The sequence below is a fragment of the Gymnogyps californianus genome, chromosome Z, assembly GCF_018139145.2.
Source record: "Gymnogyps californianus isolate 813 chromosome Z, ASM1813914v2, whole genome shotgun sequence".
NCBI classification, from domain to species: domain Eukaryota; kingdom Metazoa; phylum Chordata; class Aves; order Accipitriformes; family Cathartidae; genus Gymnogyps; species Gymnogyps californianus.
Genome location: NC_059500.1, coordinates 1,876,327 through 1,897,496, shown reverse-complemented (window position 1 = coordinate 1,897,496; position 21,170 = coordinate 1,876,327). Strand labels below are relative to the sequence as shown.

The following is a 21,170-nucleotide window of genomic DNA, read 5'->3' as shown; positions in this document are numbered from 1 at the left end:
CAAAATTTACCACAATGCCTTTCCTGGGGTAATGTTCAGGCCACCATCCTGAAATCAAAGTAATTTAAACGCTGAGCAGCAACAGAGATGGACACAGATCTGTGGATCTGCTTTCTCCCATCCACACTTTCAGCTATTCCCACCCAACAGCTGCTCCAGTAGGATGGCTTCCCAAGGGCTTGTGAACTCCTGGCTCCAGAACGAGGAGAAATGTTGTAAGGTCTCAGAGACATTAAGTGAAATACAACTACGGTTAGCAGTAACACAATACAACCTGTCATTAAAACGGCTATCCCATTGTCTGTGTCAAATTGTAAGTTGACCTCCAATCTCCTAACCAGTAAGACTCCCACCTCTACTCCATTTTATGTGATGATCTTTAATGTACAGACTGCTTTTAAAGTCTTCACCTTTCTCCACCCTACATTTGCTTACGTCTTAGATAGGAAATAGATCCGTCTCCTCTGAGACAGAAGAGAGGTCTTCTGGTTTGACTCCATCAGGAAGGCGGATTAAGACTGAGGCAGAAGATGACCTCAGGTCTAACAGAGGTCCTTAATGAGGGCTGAAAGTGAAGAGGGGAGGAGATGATAGTTTTTTTTAACATAGACTGAAGGCAGGAGACTGACAGAGGGCTCCTCCAGGCCAATGAGGTGACAGTGCCACAGCTGAGGACCTTACCTGTGCAATGCTCCAAAGCGGGAAACCCGGGAGGGCTGTAAGCCAGAGAAGGAGCAGAGGGGAATGGTGCTGGACTACCCTGCCTGGTAAAACATAAATGACAGAGGGAGAGTGGTGGACTCTTCTCCAATAAGGAAGAATGCCGCCTTCTTGTTGGAAAAATATGGGAAGGGCAACAGGATGGGTAGTGTTGGACAGATAGCCTCAGCAGGAGCTCCAGGCCTGATGGAAGATGTCTGAGCTGGGAGATATGTCTCTCAACACTGCATGGGAGGTTTTTTAGGATTACATATACCACACAGGACAACTGCGTTAAATGGAAAATTTTAGAGGACAATCCCTTCGGTGTGGCGACAACCTGTCGCAGGAAGACATTGAACTATGACACTAGCATGAAAGCAAATCCTTGAGACGTGGAGGAAAGACCATGAAGGTGGGACCTTCGCAGTACCCCACCCCACAAGGACAGAGAATGGATTTATTATGGCTTGCTTTTTCTGTATTGTTGTTCTCACGCCCACAACGTTTAATTATTAAAGTGTATTCATTCCTTTTTGTAACTAAGACATGAATGAATTATGGCAAACATTTTAATTACTTAATAATGCTCTAATCAAAAGCTTTAACAACTCTATCTCGTTTGTTAAAGTCGTTTTTTCCAGTTTGATGGCCATTTATTTCTCTCTAGTGATTTTTAAGGGAAATGCAAGCAAGAGGCTGTGACATAATCCGAAGCAGGCACTGCTCACAAACAAATTGGGGTTGCCTGTAAATCCCAATATGCTGAATGGCTGAATATCAGACCCTTTTTGAAAAAGCTGGCTCATGAGATGTGACCAAGAGGCAGTTATTCCTGAACCTACTTCTCAGTGCAAACGCAGATAAAAGATGGGGTTCCAAGCAGCAAAGTGAATCTTCCTTCTGCAAAAGGTTTGTTTAAAAAAATCTCCTCTTATTGCTCTGATTGCTCTCACTGTCATTCATTGAAATACCAAGGGCAATGCTGCCAGTATTTCAGTGTGGGCTATTTCAGTACTGCAATTCTCAGGAAATGAGTGAAATAAAATCTCTCACATTAAATACTAATGCTCCTACATCTAGTAGCATTTTATAAATTTACTACAGATTATCCTAATGCAGGCTTATGCCATTGCTCATATAAACACACTGTAGGAATTATTCACTTGTTCCTCTGTAAATGTCTTACAGTTGTCCATATAAGACATGAATACAAGAAATACAAACGAAAACGTATGAGCGAATTCATAATTCAGCAGTAGTCACATAAAGCTATACTATTTTGAACTGTCCTTATATTACAAAGAACCAACCTGGAAATAATTAGCTTCCATTTAAATCATTGTCCAAAATCTCTGACGAGAACTTCTAAAACATCAGTGATCTTAATCTAGTGGCATTGTACATATGCATGAAATACAAATAGCCAACTTTTACCACTGCTACTGGCTGAAATCCTACCCCATTTAAATTAATTCTTCTGCCAAAGACTTCAGTGTAGCTGGGAATTCATTAAGCGGAGTATAAACGTTGTGTCCACTATGACCCATCCTTAATAGAAATGTAAAATTAACACTTATTCATACCTCTATTAAAGCATCAGTCTGTTTTTTAAATAACACTTAGGACTTCTTTTACAGAATATCTTTTACATTATTTACATAGGATGAATACAAAGAAAGAGAAGAGAAGCTCAGATGGACGATTTTCAGTGCTGGCAAGTGTACTGTAAATACTGACAGGTTGCTATCCAAGCCCCTATTTACATGACTCAAATGACCTCTGTAACATGCACTCTGCCGCAACAGCAACAGAGATGTCCGAGATAGGAAGTTAATCATGTTTTAAAGAATTCCACTCCTGAACAATATTTTTCTTTTAACCTCCAGTACTCTCCCCATAAAGGAGCAAAAAGTTGGTAAACGAATGTTGAATCTATGAAAATTTTAGTAATGTATCATTTCCCTAAGCACTAAAGAGCAATGTCAATGCTATTGCACTGTCTCTGTACAGAGCTGATGATCTGCACAGTTAGATCCCAACCCACAGCAGAAATGTGATTACAGATCTCTGGTTGTTGTGAGCTCTCAAAAAAAGTACCGCTAAATTTTCCAAGCCTTAAAAATATCCTGCAGTAAACTAAATTTCATCTGCAAGGTTAGGTCTCATTAACAACCTCACAAATCCAGACAGATATGACTCTCTAACTTGTCAAACGAACAACTGCATCTCACAGAGCAAGGTCAAACACTGTTCCAGCTTTTAAATTAATATTGTATAGGCTGTGTCTTTGCTTGAACCTGATTTTATATTCTACAGAAATATGCTACCTATGGCTTTTAGGAAATCTGATAATCAAATATGAAAGTTCAGTAACAGCTTTATGTATTTTAGATTACTTTCCTACAGAGATTGGAGATTTTCCTGTTACATTGACAACTACGTCTGCTTTCTGGAATTATTGCACATTAACAAAAGTCTCTGTGTATTATTTCATGTGCTCCTTATGATTTATGATTCATTAATGAAAAAGCGTAGCTGAGCATTTCCAAAACAACAGAAATCTCACATCAACATTCTTGGACGCTGTAAATAATTTGGTATGTAAACTAGACTTACGCTGATTAGGATTCAGGAAAGTGTCTTATTTCACTTAGCTGTACCTTTCATTAATGTACTTCTTTAAAACCTTCTTGCCTATGTACAGTTAGATATTTATTCAAGGATCTATGATAAATTTGCCAGTTTTCATCATCGCTATTATTTTTCTTAAGCTCCTACCTATAATGTCACCAATTACTTAAAGCCAAGGGGAAAAAAAGACTACAAAAACATAAGCTACAAGTAGACAAGAGAACTTAAATCCCACACAGAGCAAAAAAAAAATTAACAGTGGGCTGCGCAAAATAGCAGCAGCCATATGCTCTCAACCATATATCGCCGTAGAAGGGTTAAAATGCATTCAGAACCAAATGCATTTTTAAATAAACACAGCTGCTCCTGGGCACAAACACGTATAGTGGCTTGCTGCAAACAAACTGACGTACCTGCAGAGACGCGGGGGCAGTCCGGCAGCATGGACTCCACCGAAGTGTCCAGGGGCTCGGAGCTGGACACCCAGTTACAGCAGTTCTGTAAGAGCAGGCAGGCAATTTTGGGGTAAGCCAAAAACTCAGAGCAAAAAATACATACAGACTTTGTAAGTAAGGACAACGACCACATCAAAATACTCAAACTAATTTACATAGCAGTCCCGACAGGGACTGGAAGGTACACTACACTAGCTTATTCATGCTAACTGGCGATGAAATACTGTAATTTCGTACTAAACAAGTAAAAAGAGCAAAACCATAATTCACGAGGTTCGTAATGTGCTTAAATAGCATGTCTTTAAGTGCTACTTTGAGTGCCAGTGGACTTAAGCAGGTGCATGGACCAACCGGTGCCTGAATTACCCACTGCACATTTTAAGCTTTTCCTTTCTGTAATTGTTAAATAGGTGTTGATATACACGCTGAGCCTGCTTGCTTGCCCACATTAAGAAATCAGAATTTTTCAGGGTGTTTTGATGGAGTACACTGTGGAAAGAATGGCTGTGAAATCACAAAACAACAGATTATAACTGAATGAAAGCCATCAAGATATCAGATTAATATTCAAATAATTGGAAATACAGCTGAGAGGAATTGCGCGTGAACATTTAAAAATGCAAATACTGGTCTTTGGGGAATTATGTTCAGGAAGCATTTACATTTACCTTTCATTCCTCAACCTTTGAGTAGGACGAATTTACCATGAATTTTTTAAGTGTTTTGATCCAAATGCTATCTATTCAGAGGAGTCTATGAATTAAAGTATTAAATAATATGCTTTTAATAAAATATGCTGAAACTACACCAAATCTACTGAACTGAAGATTTAATTATAAACCAACTAAATTTTTAATAGGATTGCCAGCTGAACTACAAGATCTACATGGCTTCCCTTATTACAAATCTGAGTTTTCCCTTTCTGAAAACCTGATTAACTTCATTAAGGGGAAAGGAAAAAAAAAACTCGCACAACTTTTTGGAAAGACCCAATGAATTTTCAGACAGATTTCTAAAAAATCATCCCATCAATCATGATTGTAAAAATGGACGATTGCTATTCTGGTAAACAAGCATGTATTGTGCATTTGTAGATGCTTGCTGCTCTAGTTGTGCACCATGGAGTCCGTCCTCACTGTGGAAAGATCCTTGACTGGTAGATCAAGTGTCTTATTGTATTTCCTTAATTCATTCTGTCTGGAAGAAGATGTCAGCTGTGTTGCAGTGAGGAGAGAATTTCAAAGGCTTCAGTCCCCACCAATAAAGGGCGAGGAATGGCTTTTGAATAGATTTGTCAAGGCAACCCTACTGTTCTGGGACCAGGGAGAGCAGGAACAACATAAAGGAAGGGTTGCTGTATGAGATTAGAAAGTGAAGTTCACAAAGCATGGCAGATTTTTGTAAGAAACAGTAGATCAATGAAACTATTGAACTCGATGGCAAAAAAAAAAAGAAAACAAACACACTACCCAGTAATGTAACTTTTTTAGTAAAAAATGGTTAAAATGGAAGTATTTCACAAAGGCTTTAAGGTTTAAAGTAGTAAAGCATTATACATTTTACAATTTGCATGTATAATTTTAATTAACAGCAGAATGTGAAATTGCAAATGTAAGATGGTAGAAATTATAAAAGAAGTAGAATTTTTATGAAGTATTACATTCATTTGAAATAAGTAAAATTAATATTAACTACTGATAGAACACTACATCAGAGAGCTAGAGATAATACAGAAGATTAGCACACAATTAACCAGCTTTTATATACAATGTGACACTTGCCTGTAAGAAATAAGTATTCTCGAAAGCAGTGTCAAGATATGTAAATGGATGATTTGTTTTATCATTCATCACAGCTCCTAATAAATTCAAAAATCATGACTTCTATAGGTACTAAAAATAGGCCACCAATGATACAGGAGAGATAGCTTCAATGAAGAATTACTTTTTTAACAATTCATTCTTTCAATGACAGCAATTAGCCCTACAGACAGGCAGCGATTAGGTGTATATTTTAATTATTATTCATTTTACCAGTAGCCTTAAACCTGATTAAAGTAAGAGATATCCAGGTGATATGCTAGTCTTAATACCACTCAGCCACACTTCACATATGTAAAATTCTTCTTTCTTATAGGAGATTTTCAATGCTAATGTAAGTTATGACACTCTATCCACTTTTTAGGCCATTAATCATTTAACTTATTCTTTAAGATCTACTTTCTGCAAATGAAATTAAAGGTAATGCACTTGTCTTATTCAGACTAAATGCTTAAAGAAAAATGGAGTTGTCAGATTCAAATTACAGGATTTAAAATTTCAGTTTTACTACATAACATATATTTTAAGGTTTTGATTTCCCATAAAGAAAATGGGGATTTTTCTGACAGAGCCTGTAGGGGTTACCATTCTTTATATTTTTAACATTTAAGTCAGAGCTGTCAGGCTGCATCCCAGGTGATTCTCTATTCCCATCAGTCACGGCCTATAAAACCATAAGGTTAAGTCAGGAATAGGCAGTCTATACACAAAGTTTCACTAAATCCTTGGGAAAAAGTCAAGTCTTAACAAAATGTTGAGGATGCGACTAGTTTAAATTTGCCACATGCACCTATTGTTTTAGCTTTCTGCAACAGGAATGTAGAAAACACGGACATGAGCCTGATCTGGCGAGGAATAGACTCCTAAACAGAAGTTTAGTTGCTCTCACTTTAAAAAATACGTTTTTTAAAATCTCAGCAACCCCGTACTTAAGTATTGAATGAATAATGAACGCATGGCATCATCCTTCACCCAAGGGTGGAACTTGGTGCTTGCTGGCCATCAACCAACACCAGATCATCTTGGACCAACCGGCCGTTGGCAGGTGTACGGTAGCAAATACTCCGACTTTTCGTCAGAAAACCTCGGAGCACTTCAGAAGTAATTACACCTCACAAAACTGCTGAGAGAAAGGATTTTTTTGCCAGTTGTGCAAATCATCAAACTGAGTCATGAAGAGCTTAAAGGGGCTTTTCCACCTTCGCCGGATCAAGCCAGTAGCGCTGGGTGCACCCAGGACTGTGCTCCAGATACCAGGCAGCGTGTGGGCTGCCTTGGTATATGTCTCTATATTGCTGTGCAGCAGGAAGAAACACTGGACTTGATTCTTACTATTTTGACTGCTAACTTTGAAGTTCAGAAATGGCTTTAATCTTGGTTATTTTAGGGGCTGGTATGGGCACACAATTTCCACAGTCTTGTAATGTGCTGTCTTTCATACCCTAAAGAAATAGGAGAGGTCAGCAGATAAAGACATGTTTATAAAGCCATATACAGACGTATATACCCCAACTCTTTAAAAAAGCCCGGCCTCACCTCTCGCATCCACTCTCGAATAGTTTTCCCAACTTCTTGATGCCACACGTTGTGAACAGAGTCTGTCAACGCCACAGCAGTTACCTTATTCTTTACTTCTGCCTCTCGTTGAATCATCTGTTAAAAAATATTGGCTTTAAGTTCTTTCTTTCTATTGAATAGAGTCTGCTTAGTCACAGATAATGATCTTAAATTAAAAAAGAAAGAGCAATACAGGTTCAATACTTGACTTCACTTGTTTTAAAGTTTATACAAATCCTAACAGCTCCAGAAACACAGAAAGACCTAATATTTTTGATAAAAGAAATAATACTAACTTTTAACTGACTGAACTATTCAGTCCTATTATTTTCCATGTGGCTTGACAATTCTAGGATTAAAGGTATCATAGTGAAAAAATGGAAGATTCCCTGAGGACACCTTTTACAAGCTTCTCCAAGTTCCTATTTCTGTGCTTCAGGGAAGCTGGTACCCGTGGTTCACTGTAAGCTACTCATGACTATCATCTACTAATTTTCAGTAGATTGCTGTAGTTTTTCTGATGTACAATCTTACTTTGACTTGTATGGGTTTTTTCTTTTTCTATCCAATTTAGCTACCTTGCACTCCCACCATGGTCCCAAAATTCTTTGTGGTCTCTCTTATACATATGCTTACCCAGCTAACGCCTGAGCCTCTCAACATTTTTAGGATATTAAAGAGCCTCTGTTGTTGCAAATGACAGTATGACTAAATAATATTAGTTCTAAAACCAATTAAATGATTGCTGCAAATAACACGAGCGAACTGACAAAGATGCTGTGGAATTCAGCGCTGCTCTGCAAGATAAAAGGGACTGGGAAAGAATAGTTTGATATCAAAGAGAGACAAAAAGGTTTTAATCTCCTGACACGAGTGACCCTAATTTGTAACACTGGATCAAAGAAAGTATAATGAATTATACTTATAAAACCAGCATTTCGCAACTAGTGTCTTTATCACCGTGTACGCCGCACTAAAGTTAATGTTTTTTTTCAGCTTCCTTTTGTATAAATGGCAACACATACAACATTTCTAAAACCAGGCATTCTTTGTTCGTGCTCTAGTAACTGCTTATCAGCATACAGGCTGCACCTCCAAAACCACTGCTCTAAAAGAGACTTTTACAATGGGGATGTGAATTATGTTTTGCATCAGAAACTTCAAAATAAACACCTCGATCCAGATTTTCGATACAAAAGTAGCATTTATCCATACCTTATGCAAACGATCTCCTGGTTTCTTCGAAATATCACACAAGTAAACCCTTTTCACCAAACACTCTTACTTCCAATTCCACGTAACTGTGGTATGACATTCTGAATTATTGCGTCTTGCCTTTTTTTTTTTGGTTTACATTATGTTTATTTTAAAATCAGTGTAATCGGATCAGTATCCTAGGGGAAAAACATTCACCGCTATGGGCCAGGTAGTGTCAATGCAGTGCTCCCCGTTCCAGGTAAAATCAGGTGCCCACCTTCCCCAGTACTCTGTCTTTGTTAATGTCAGTATTACATGACTCAGGAATTCAGCTGAGCTTAGGACATCTTGGGCAAGTGCGTATGAAGAAACTCTTAAGAGTAATCTCTCTTCATGTGAAGCCTTTCCATACATAGCATTTTTGCCATCATTTACCCTCCTGTGGGGCACGTTTAATATCTAGAATTTTTGGAGGATGGGACATAACAGGTACGTGCGTGGGGAACAAAATCACACACTCAGGAGAAAATACCATCTATTGTAAGAGGCTGAGCTTCATTCAGCTGTAACACAATACTGACATTTTCAGCCAAATAACTGATACCGACCACTAAATTTCACTGTAAATATAAAGATAGCAAAACTCCCTCCATTTTCAAACCATACGTAAGAGTAGTGAATCTCTCAGGACGATCTTCGGGCCATCGCAGGAACCACTGGTGATTCTGCTAAACTGGGGATGAAGCCCCTGAGCTCCAGAGGAAGGTGAAGCCTCAAAACAAGGGTTTTTATTGACACTACAATCCTCTTCCCCAAACCTGTATGGACATCTTAAGCACCGATAAATGCTTTGTCTCTCAAAGGGCTGAGTCACTCAGACCTTCGACCAGTGTGGTTCAGCAGAACTTGGACTTACTACGAATATCTCACCTGCAATATTCTATTCTATTCTATTCTATTCTATTCTATTCTATTTCTATTTCTATTTCTATTTCTATTCTAATAAGTTCTTTACAATTACACCAGGCCCCAAATGTGGTTCAGATCTGCCAAACATCTGAAAATACTGGTTTTTAGACTGCAGCTTTACCATCCCCTTTATCAGGCAGAGCTATGTGCATGAGATGATCATGGAAGAGATGACCCTTTGATTGCAGGGGAAAACCAGGCTGCTTTTGGGAGGGCTGTAGCTCGTCTTTTCTCTTACCAGCCATCACAACGATCCAACTGCTTTACCGTGACATAAGAGTTAAGGTAGCATCACCCTCCTTCTCTAAACGGGACAGGATCTGCAGAAAGACCTTCTGCTGAAGGGCTGCAGGTCCTCCTAGGAGTTGTCAGGAGCTTGTGTTACCAGGCTTCTCCTAAACCCAGCACCACAGGCAGTGTGGTTCGGGGACCGGACCCTCCGTTCCATGTGCTTGCCGTGACAGTGCCTCAGAAATCCTACCAGAAAAAAAGCTCTCTGAAAGAGACAGTATCTAAAAACAAGACCTGTAAGCCACACACACTCAACTCGCACTAAACCCTGCTGTATACTGAGTGTTAGAAACGTGCCATATGTACTAATATTCCCGTACCACTGCTGTGCATTCCAGCACTCATTTGGCTGCACCATCTTGCACAAAATGCTGTGATTTAAACAGGCAAAGGAGCAAAAATATCATTGTCCTTGAAGCGCATGTACCTACCAATTACTTGGAGTTATTATGTGCTGGGGGAAGCTTAAAATCGTCACCAGCTCGTTGTGTTCCAGCATGACTTCCCCCATGAAGGGCTGGGCTTCAGAAGCACTGCTAATGACCAGCAAGGGGAAAAAATAGCCTCTGCTTTGGAAAAGCAGTCTTTTCTCGAGCCACTGTGTCCCACATTTCTGTTCCGAAAACTAGCCACCCAGTTCATCTCAGAACATCACCTTTTTCTTCAAATCACAAGGAAATACAGACGTGCAGTTCCCTTCTCCCTTTCTAGACCTAGCTGAGGTTTGCTATTCTCAATTTCCCTACGCACACGGAATAACTGGCAGCCATCTCTTCCTACTCTTTCTTCACATGGTACACGCAGTCTTTGCTTTTCAGATCGTATACGATATGGGGAATAATATGCAATACCCAACATGCTGCTGGTGCTTGCTGCTCAGCTTTGTGGATGCCTGCAGAACAGTATTCTCTGCACAAAGATCAGCAAAGAGACTGAAGCTGACAATGCGAGGTTTTTTGATAACTCAGCCACAGTGCTGGGGTCAGGACAAGGGCTCATGGATGCAGCAGCAAAGAGGGATCGAAGGGATTAACAGAGCTTCAGTTACAGATTTCTCTACATCCAGCCCAGAAAAAATAAGTTTTGGTAGGCATCCATGCCCGTATGTGCCAGCTTGGAAAGAAAACAGACAAAAACAATACATCAAGTGGAGAAAGGATCAAGGGTATAACCTTCACTTAAACAAGAAGTCTAACGCGTCCATCTTTAAGTGACACAGAAATGTCACAACAGAGCATGTCAAACCCAGGACACTTAGCTTCTACCATAACAGCTCAAGTTCCCTGCTACAACGGGACATTAACTGATAATAATAACCAAGGAGAACAGATCCAGGTGATGCTCAAGCAGCAGACCCTTTTATCAGGGATGATAATTTATCCTGCAAGACGATACAAGAAGCCTATGTGCTTTTGGCCACAGAAGCTTCAATACTCAGTAAATGCTTCAGATTCAATGGATTGATAGCTCACAGTTAAAACATATTTCTCTTTTCTAAAAATAGTTTTGAATTCCCATAAATTTTAAAAATTAAGTGAGCAGAATAAAAATGTTAGAGGAAAACATACTAACATTCAACACAAATGTAGCACCCAGCTGCCATTCAAATTTGATACAACTACAGAGTTATACCAAATTCCAAAGGAAGGATGCTATGGGATGCATGACTTACACTTCCCAGGACTAGTTTTATTCCATGTAGCCAGTAGACTCTTTTAAAGTGGATATGCTAAAACTGAAGATATTTAATAGACCACAGACTATTTGCAATACTACAAATTACATTTTTTTTTTTCCACAATAATGGTGTTTTCTACTGAAGCAACAATTGCAAACAAAGACCTAAGGACTGTGTCTAAATTTCATTTTATGCTTTATACTCTTTGTATATCAGTAAATTCCATAGACAAGATGTTTTCACAGCCTAGGAATTACTTAATTTTCTGCTCAATGCTAACTTTCAAATCTTAAATTATTCTTAGCTGAATAGATTTTGCAGGAAGCCATCTCTCTGTGCACCCCTTCATTGGACGGCTTACGGCTTTGCTCACTCTGCCCTTACATTCCTTCTTCTTCTTCCAATAAATCATTTATAGTCAGAAGTAGGTAAACCGGCACTTCTCCGGTAGGTAAACCGGTTCTCATTTATTACCGCATCACTCAATACACCACTCTGGGTCCCCTAGACTTTCCCAACCATCTTTTCTACTCAGGCGTTTCCATTTTACCTTTGTCTTTGTGTTCCTTCTTTGTAGTCACAGTAAAGTTTGTTTTTGTAATTTATTAACCATATATCATCACTACTTTATATTTGGTTCCCTTAGAATGGCAAGTCGTAGACCAGTGTTCACTGCAACAAGTTAGAAAGCATTCAGGCATCTTTTTGAAAGTCCTCTCTATGCCAGTGGTTGAAAATTTGTTCCTTCACTTTGCAAGGGAAAATGTCAATTATCTATTTGCATTAAACTCTTCAAGTATTCAACTCCATCACTTACATAAGCAAGAACTTGAAATCCCCTAAAAATGTATTCCTTACATATTAATTATTGCTCAATTTAATAAGTGTTCTACTGCTAAGCTGTCTGTAAGGTCAGATGGCAATCCTCTGTAAGTTTATATTACACAATTATCATAACTTTATAATGACAAAAGGTTGATACCTTTATTATCTGCAGTGTATGCAATATAAAACATCGCCTCCTATACATATATTACATATGCAGTATATTGAGTGTGTATATATATACTTAGAATAGATGATAAAATACATCTTTGGTATATATTTTATAACATAGCACTCTTGTCAAATGAAAGCATCAGTATGCTAAAAGGGGACTCAAAGGTCTGATCCCGCAAACACGAAAATCCATGAATATCCCAGTTAAACTTCAGGTAAATGGCCTGTGGGAGTAACTCTTTGCTGCACTGATTCCATACTCTTTATACCTATTCTAACAAATCCAAAACGGCCAAAAATTCAAACTTCTGAGAAAGGTAAAAGGAAGTTAAAACATGCCTCTCTTTTTTTTATGGGTTCAGACAATCAAATCAACCTCCATCACGTCATATTTGGTGGATACTTACTCTTCTGAGTTGCTTGTAATTAGGAATGAGGAAAAACGGATTGGAAAAAAACCAAAAAATGCCCCCAGATTTTATTTTCCCTTGAACTTTTGAAAAAAACTTTCATCTACTTCCACTGTCTTCCATTGCTATTTCAGTTGTGGCATGGTGTTTACATGGTATGCACTGGCCTTGAATGGGCATGTCTACAATAAGCATTTGGCTCGGAGCAATATAATTTTGATGCAAGTCCTCCGTTGTCTCCAGTTGCCTTGTACTGGTTTGAGTCTCTAAGAGGTTTTGGTGAGTGCAAACTGAATTCCTTTCAGAGCAACTGAACTGGAAGCCCCTGTCCAAATGTCCTCAATGATTTCCAGAAATGAAATGAATTTGCAGTAGAAATTCTGGTGGATAAAAACGGCATCAGCCGGACTCCGAAATATTTGTAAAAGCAGTGGTAGATGGCAAAACAGAAGAAATCACGTGCCAGGAATGGTGTGCAGGAGGGCAATTTTTACCTAACACTTTTGGAAGGACATGTGGATTCTTTCTTCGTAACTCCGCACGCTCTACATGTCTACAGTCATTCAAGATCCCCTTCGACCCTCCTTTCACTCAATCTCATACAAACCAAGTAACTGGTCTGTCTGAGTGGTAGCGCTTGAGCCTTTCCGCAGTTGAGAAAGACTCCTCTCCACCATGAAGCATATAATTCTGTAAGTCTGTAGGCGCGGGATTCGCAAGACCTTTCACTGCTTCCTGGATAGAATTCCTGAATTTCTGAAATACTCTGTTTTTTGGACATCTTAAAATGGAATTAGATCCTCAAGTCTTCATAAAATATTATTTGTTAGGGATTAGAATTACTGAGCAACTACACTTGAACAGCACATAGCAAAAATAATGAATAATCCAAAGTTAAACTAGTTCCCATTTTCAATTAGCAACAAGAATAGATTTCCCTAAATGAATTCACAGACATGTGATAAAATCCCTGCTTGCAGTAGACAAAGCATCTGATACACACCAGTTTTTAAACAGCAAAAGAAAACATCTGCAGAGATACAATCATAGAACGACCATAGCCAAGTACTTTCTGATATTCTGTTCAAAGATTTAGATGTTTGTTACATCTAAAATTGTGATAGCTTTCTACAGCAATAAATCACACTGCAACAGTAATAATAACGCATGAACATATTAGAACAGATTGCTTTAGAGCATCTGGAGTCTAGGACTTGTCACAGTTGACACTGTAAACCAATTTCTGTTGCAGAACTTCTACTGAAAACTTCCACACATACCTTACATTAGGAGTATAAGTTCTTAAAATCAATCATGATTAGAAAAATACTTAATTCTAAAATAACTCAAGATTAAAAAAGCATAGGGGTCATCTCCCTTATGCATAGCTCAGTAAAAAAACAACAAAAAAACCCTGTACACAAAATTCCGCTGGTAATATTTTGTGAACAGCGCAACAAAACTCATGGCGCTCTAGTATAAAAGCCTCAGGCTTCAGCTTTATTAAAACTTTAAACTTAATATTGCAATTCTCCCTCTTCTCTTGTCCCCAGTGTCTTACGACAGAGAGCTTACAGGAGAAAAGGCTTTGAGGACCTGTAATAACGTGGAGAACACCAAGTTCCCAAACACAGGCGGTTGTGCTAACAGATGCGACAGGACCACGGGTAAGGATGCTGGCTCACCTCGCTTACAAACCTCCCAGCAATTTGCCTAGTACGAACAAAGCCTAAAAGTTCAATAGAAAGCCCACCATATAACATAAACTGGTACGGTACCACGTGGGTAAAAATCTTTGAATGGGCCCACTACATCTCACCCACAACAGCTCAAACCAAAACAATCCGGTGGAAGGGGCATCCTCCATGGTCTGCAGCGCAAAATGTTGGCACTCTGCAGACAGTTTCCTTGCAGACCAAAAATGTATGTTTGGTGAAGCTCTTCCCATCAAAAGCTCAACTAAAGCAAAGAAAAGCCAATCCCTTTTTTAATGCATCTCAGGATACTTCCTTGGTGAAGGCTGCTGAGATATTTGCCTTTGGGCTGCTGGAGAACCACACTGATAGTCGGGAAAGGAGGTCTGGAGCAGCTGGGTCTCGCTGGAGTCAGCCAGTTGGTACTCCCTCCTGACAGCAGGAGTCTGCCGTCCCAAAATTGGAGGTCTGAGCTGGGGAAACCTCCGTACATCTCACTGACATGAAAATAAAGTTTTGAAGGGTCAACAACTTGCACCTATCTCAACCAGGAATAGAAAGTGAAGCCTGATCAGTTTAAGTCTTAATGTTCCTATGCTGCTGACTGCTGCAGGAGGACGTTGGCTTGCCTCTAATATACGGGCTCAAAAACGGTCCGGCCTTAGGATCGTGGAGCTCCACAAGTGCCGATTTATGCTGCCAGGGAGCGGCCTTAATTAGCATGTCCAGTGTTTGGCACAACTAATGCTGAAGAGCATCTGATACTCAAGCTGGGTTGTTTAAAGGTAGCTTGGGTATGTCCACTGCAGTACAGAAACCCCAGGAAAATCATATCTGAAAAATCCACATAGTTCGCTAAACTGTATTTCATTTTGTATTACACAGTTAATTTGGACTTGGGTAGTGGAAGACGTTGCGAGCGCATGATCACACCCAAACCTCTGGCACAGCAGAAGATCCTTTGCTGCTCTGGCTTTACCACGCATCTGTGTCAGCAGCATCCTCTTAATAGAGACGCAAGAGGTTTTCTGGCAGGAGGCTGCGTCACCTCTCCAAATGACATGAGCTCAGCCAGGAGGAGCATTCCTCAGTTGGAATAGCTACACAAAACCTGCTCTAGAGGTTTTGCTAACACAGTTGTCTTGGCTGGGGTGGCGAAGGATTTTTTCAAGCTCTTAGCCAATACCTCTTTGCCAGTAAAACCTTATGCTGTAGGTCATAGCTTTGCTTTTTCTTGGTTTACCTGGATTTCTGAAGCACTGGATAGCTATTTGAGTGCCATGCCTAGTTTGAAACCAAATAATAAAATAAACCAAGCCAAGCCAAACCAAACCAAACCAAGCCAAGCCAAACCAAACCAAACCAAACCAAACCAAACCAAACCAAACCAAACCAAACCAAACCAAACCATTAGTAAAGTGCCTTAATCAGAACCATCTAGACCCAGGACTGAAAGTTCAAAGTGCTGTAGCATCAAGAAAGGTCAAGATCTAGGTGGACTAGGAAGCAGAGATGTCTCTGCTTGAAGCTGGGAGTGCTCTCAGACTCTTGCCCCATACTTGCTAGCCTGGGCTGAGCTTTCACAAAGACTTTCACAGCCCTAGTGAGCTCCGAGCATGGGCAAATCACAAGCCATCATTTTGAACACATTTCCTTGTTTGAACACACGTTGGGTACCAGACCTCCAGCCTGATCTTGCAGCCATTAGGAACACTTTAACAGAATTTAAGAGCAGTAGTCGGTGCACAGTTGACCCCTAGCAGTGACGCATGGCTGACATTTCATCAGGGGTGCCCCGTTGTACCCGAGCGAGGTGCTGAACGCTGCCTGAGACCTATCGGTGAGCAAATATCAGCAAGTTTTCAAACCCCGCCAGTTTTCTTGCTGTTGACGGGAGTTGTAGGAAGCTCCAGACTAGGGAGGAGCAGGGTCTCGGGGTGCAGACAGATGATTGAGTTACGACGGCTCCTCCAGTCGCCGCCTGTCAGACTTGCCGCGGTAGCTCGCAGCTTGCACGGGCTCCACTGAAGGGTGGCAGCAGATAGAAGCTGGGTTGTTGATGCTGCGACCAACCTCGGCCATCTGGTCCACCCATCTGAGGGATGCGACTGCTCCAGGGCAGAGACACTCATCTGCTCCCCAGTCAGGCTCCCCGCCGCCACCGTTTTCAGCCCCGGGGCTTTGAGCCTGGTCAACATCCCTGAGGTTGTTACTTTGGGTGATTTCAAATCAATTAGGAAGTGGGGCTGGACAGAAATAAACCCTTCCCACACCGGGGAAAAAGTCGTTCCTAAGGTACTTGCTTGAGCTGAACATCTTTTAAATTACAGTGGACCAGCTTTGCTGTATCTAAACAACCAGTATGCATATAAAATGGATGAATAAAACTAGTCATTTACTTTCAGCCTGTCTTGTTGGGCTCCTCTTTTGCATCATGTGGGGTGAAAACCTCTAAAAGCTTTGAACCAGAGTATGCAGGTTCTTGGAATTTTATTTACTCAAAGTTAAATAAAATACAGTGCTCTTAAATCTTTGTGACGACAAATTAGTTGAAATAAACCGCTCCTGAAAATCAGTGTGTAACAAAACCATTAATACACAAGGCTTGAAAATGAAATGATACAAGGGGTTGGAGTTTTGTTTTGATATTTTACCATCATGAAGGTAATGGTTCATATCTAATGAGAAACGTGGCCTGAAGTAAGTTATGGAAGTAATTTTCTCATGTTTTAATAAATGTGTAAATCCAGAACTCAGTCTACAAGTGAATAATCATATTAGTGAAATGAATGTGAAACAATCAAGTAAATAACTGTTTTTACATGTTAAGTATCAAATACAACAGGGTAAAATGGCATTACTTCTTCATTGCTTCTGTTTGAATGGTACATGGAAAACTTTTATTACAGCTTTATGCAAATCTCACGCTGGTGCATTTTTCAAGGAAATAGTCACTTTCCTTATATTTCATTTTATACCTAGAGAAACAGAGAGAACTGCATTGGTTTAACATCAAGAAGGGCAAATCCTCCACAGACTTCTGGATGCCGGCTGAACAAGGACCAAGCATTTATTTAAGAAGTTGCCCCTGTTTCATCATATGCGTACATAGACATGTCAGCCTATGTATTAATTTTTATTAAAAGGCCAGACTTTAAAAAAAAAACAAAAACAACAAACACAAAATGAGAAAAGCTGAGCGTTAAGCTCAGCAGTTCGCAGATGGACATGGAGTCTGACGCCCTTGTTATTTAAACACAGACAGCTGGATTTCCCCTTCGGCCAGAGGATAAGACAACACTCACTCTTCCTGTCCTTTGAAGCCTCAGCTTCGACTCTTGCAACCTCTGAGTAACTTCAGGAAGGAAAAGTCTCTCCACAGGCAAGGCCTCTGAGCAAGAGGGTATGTAAAGTGAAACTTTTGGGGTCCCACAAACGCATGGAGATAACTCTCCTTGTGGTTAGGGAATGGCAAATTGTGATTTATTATTGCGGGCAACCAAAAGAGAGGAGCAGCAGCTTCCCTCTTCTCTCCCACTAAAATGCTGCTGCCACATGCATGCTCCTTCACCAAAAAAGTATGTGCATGTGTGGCAGAAAACCAAACTACACCAAGCAGACCACAATATGACTGACGTCTTCGAAGTCTGAAAAACCAGTAAAGCAGAAGGGGAAATACCGGATAATTCTTTATCAGGCCTCTTTATCAGACATTGGACACACCATATCAAACAAGGTTTTCCACCCACTCGTGAGATGGGGAAGTAGCAGCAAGGCTAAGAAGGCTCCACAGAGGAGAAAATCTCCAATACGCAGAAGGGCTTTGTGAAGCAGCCTGAAGGATGTATAACTAATCTAATATGACAAATGATTCAGATAAAGATCTTCCAATTCGGAGTAACAGAACAGGCTCTCATAAACACTACACATTCATAATTAAACATCTGGTCCATGCCTTGCGCCGCTAGCTGCCAGGCACAGCTGTACTGGCAAAGGAAGCCCAGACCCTCCACCTCCGGAGACACCAGGCACGGATCTGCTCTCCAGCAGGTCTGGAGAGCCACGGCGCTGCCACAACAGACTTCCACCTCAGCATCCCTGGACATGGAAATGGGGTGGGGAACCGGGATGCTGTCTCGCTGCCGTGAAGTCTTCCTTTGTTCATCCTCCTGGCCTGCTCAGTGATCTTGGACCAACCTGGTCATCAGCTTGCTCACATCATTTATTGCCGAGTAATGCTCCAGGAGACCCGTGTGCTACTCGGTCTGCATCGCCCTCAGCATGAGCCCGCCAGCCAAATACCACAAATCATCCCCAAGTACTTATGACGTTAGTCAGAGAAGTGATGCCAGGTAGTGATGAGTCAACAGAAGAACAAGGAGTGTCATTTCTTAGCGTAATGAGTGCTGTCGCACCTACGTGTCAGGACAACAGACACTGCACAAAAGCACCGAAAAACCCCAGCTTCCAATGTAGGAAGGTACGCATTTATCACACGCAGTCCTTTGGTGAAATAACCTAAGCTCTTGTACTCACAAGCCTCAAAGAGAGACTCTGGCACGTTAAGAGCGGCGCATGTTTATTTTCATGGTTGTTAGGAAATGGAGAAATCGCCCTGAAAATTTTGGATCGGACTCTGCCTTTGGCGGTTGCACCCCGGCTGCCAGACCAAGGCTTTTCCACAGCTATCAGCCAAGCCACACTGGCTGGCTCCTGAAACCAGGCTACACCAGTGGGCAAGCTGGGATGGCATGGGGAGCACTGGGCAACCCTCCCGCTGCTGCGGTGAATGTCTCTCATCCACTGGGTAGGACCTGAAGAAATAGCAGCCTTGTCCTGTGAGCATGGGATCTACAGGGAGCTCGTCAGGATGCTGCAGGACCGTGAAGATCAGCCACCCCCGCACTAAAGCACAAGTGATGTCTGCTAAACTTTCTGCACACGCTCTCCAAAGTTTCTGGTGTACTTTGAAAAAAGGCCTGCTGTGGATTTAACTGCTTGCCCATCCTTTTAAGCTAAGAGCTCATCATTTTCAACTTAAGAAGTCCCACTTCAAAAAAAAAAAAAAAAAAAATTCACAGATATCGTAGAAGGCAAAAGACACTGTGTGAAATCTGCAAATTCTGGCCCTCATCAATAAAAATTCAAAATGTTAAAAACATAGGATAAGGTAGAAAGTCCATCTCTCTTTCCCACAGCATTTCATGCCTGCTTTGTGTTATATATCCACCAAATGATAAGCTCCTTGAAAGAGAACCATTTTCCTTTTGTTTGGTCCTGAACACACAGTTGGAAGTTCAAGCATCTAGCACACAGAGAAGCATTCCTGTATGCTCTTTGCCTAATTTTAAAATAAGTTAAATAGAATATACATAATAGCCATTTAGTTAGATCAAAGGCAGCTGGAGCCACCCCTGGTGTTTACTTCCAAACCATTACACATCACTAGCAAGATATTCCCCATGACCCTCTGATCTCGTAAGGTTCATAAGCAACGCTAAAACCAAAAGCAACCGCAAGCTTTACTTCTGCTCCTTTTCCTCCGAAGTCCTCTTCAGTGATGAAACACACTGGGACAGGTTTTCCACGTCTTTATTTCACTACCAGCACCACCACCACAGCTTCCCCAGGGCAGAGCGGGGTCCCGGCGAGCAACCCCCTACCACGAGGAGTCTGGCTGTATCCCACCATCGGTTGAAAGTCATCACGTAACTGGACCACGACACCAAATACCGTTCACAGCTTCCATCTCTGGGAGCCTCGGTATCCCTGTCTGTCCTCTTACAAAGACGAGACCCCGGTGACATCTCCAGTACTTGGATAGGTAAGTCCACTCACCGGACACAGCAACCCGAAGGCTTCTGCACACTTCGGGAGGGAGGTGTACCAATGGAGTGCCTCAGTTTATAACATACTTTAGAAACATGTATAGTGCTAAATCACAGTTCAATCTATATGCACACCACTTGTAGCCATATAAAGGTCCTTTTAAGCTGCACCAAGAAGCACTGTTACACGAGGACAAATGCCTCGTTGAGCGGTTACCTCTGTTTAACTAAATTCCTTTCTAAACTAACTGTTAAACTCACAAAAAACCTGAAGCATAGACAAACCTTACTCTGCTGAGCCCAGCCTGAGTTTGCCTACTCCTAAAGCGCTCTGGTGCAGCCTCGGAGCAGAGGACCTGGGCTAACCGCTGGAACAAAACCAGCTTCCCCTGTGGAAAGGGAGCGAAGGTTCACGCCAGACTTGAAAGGAAGCTTTCCCGAGCTCAACAACAGCTGTGCCGCCAATGTTTTCAGTTTAATTTTTTTTTTTTTTCCCCTGTAACCTTTGCGTGAACTTCTGAAATGAATGGCTTTGGCTTACAAACCTGTGCTCCTGGACCAAACAGCCCCGCGAAGCTGGCAGTCCCTTTCACCCTCACCTCTTGTATTGCTAACCTTAGATCACCCCCCCGCTAACGGGGCCAGAGATGCAGGTGCAAGTAAGCTTGAGCAAAACATTATGAGCTGCCCACAAAACACGCTGGTGCTCGGACACGGAGAGACATGGCTCCTGCAGGAGCCTGGGCAGCCTGAGCTTTCTGGTGGGACACAGTGGCTGCTCCAAGTCCCGCGGATCTCTGAGACATCTGATACCAAAGCATTATTAGATGCGGAAGGTGTATTTTGGATCATAAACACATCATTTGGGTTTTTTTCCCTGTGTTTGCTGTGGTTTCCGGAGGGGATCATGTTGCATTGCAAGCCAGCTAGCTTGGCCGT

At 41.2% G+C, this 21,170-nt stretch overlaps 1 protein-coding gene across 1 annotated transcript in view; it reads right to left on the bottom strand.

Annotated features, from left to right (window-relative positions):
• Nucleotides 1–3,418: 3,418 nt before the first annotated feature.
• Nucleotides 3,419–21,170, bottom strand: part of FAM172A (family with sequence similarity 172 member A) — a 199,067-nt gene continuing 181,315 nt past the window's right edge. The window contains exons 9-11 of the mRNA XM_050912799.1: nucleotides 7,145–7,261; nucleotides 3,747–3,831; nucleotides 3,419–3,498 (exon numbers count right to left, since the gene is read on the bottom strand). Of these exons, the coding sequence (XP_050768756.1) occupies nucleotides 3,419–3,498; nucleotides 3,747–3,831; nucleotides 7,145–7,261 (282 nt within the window). The remainder of the gene's footprint in view (nucleotides 3,499–3,746; nucleotides 3,832–7,144; nucleotides 7,262–21,170) is intronic.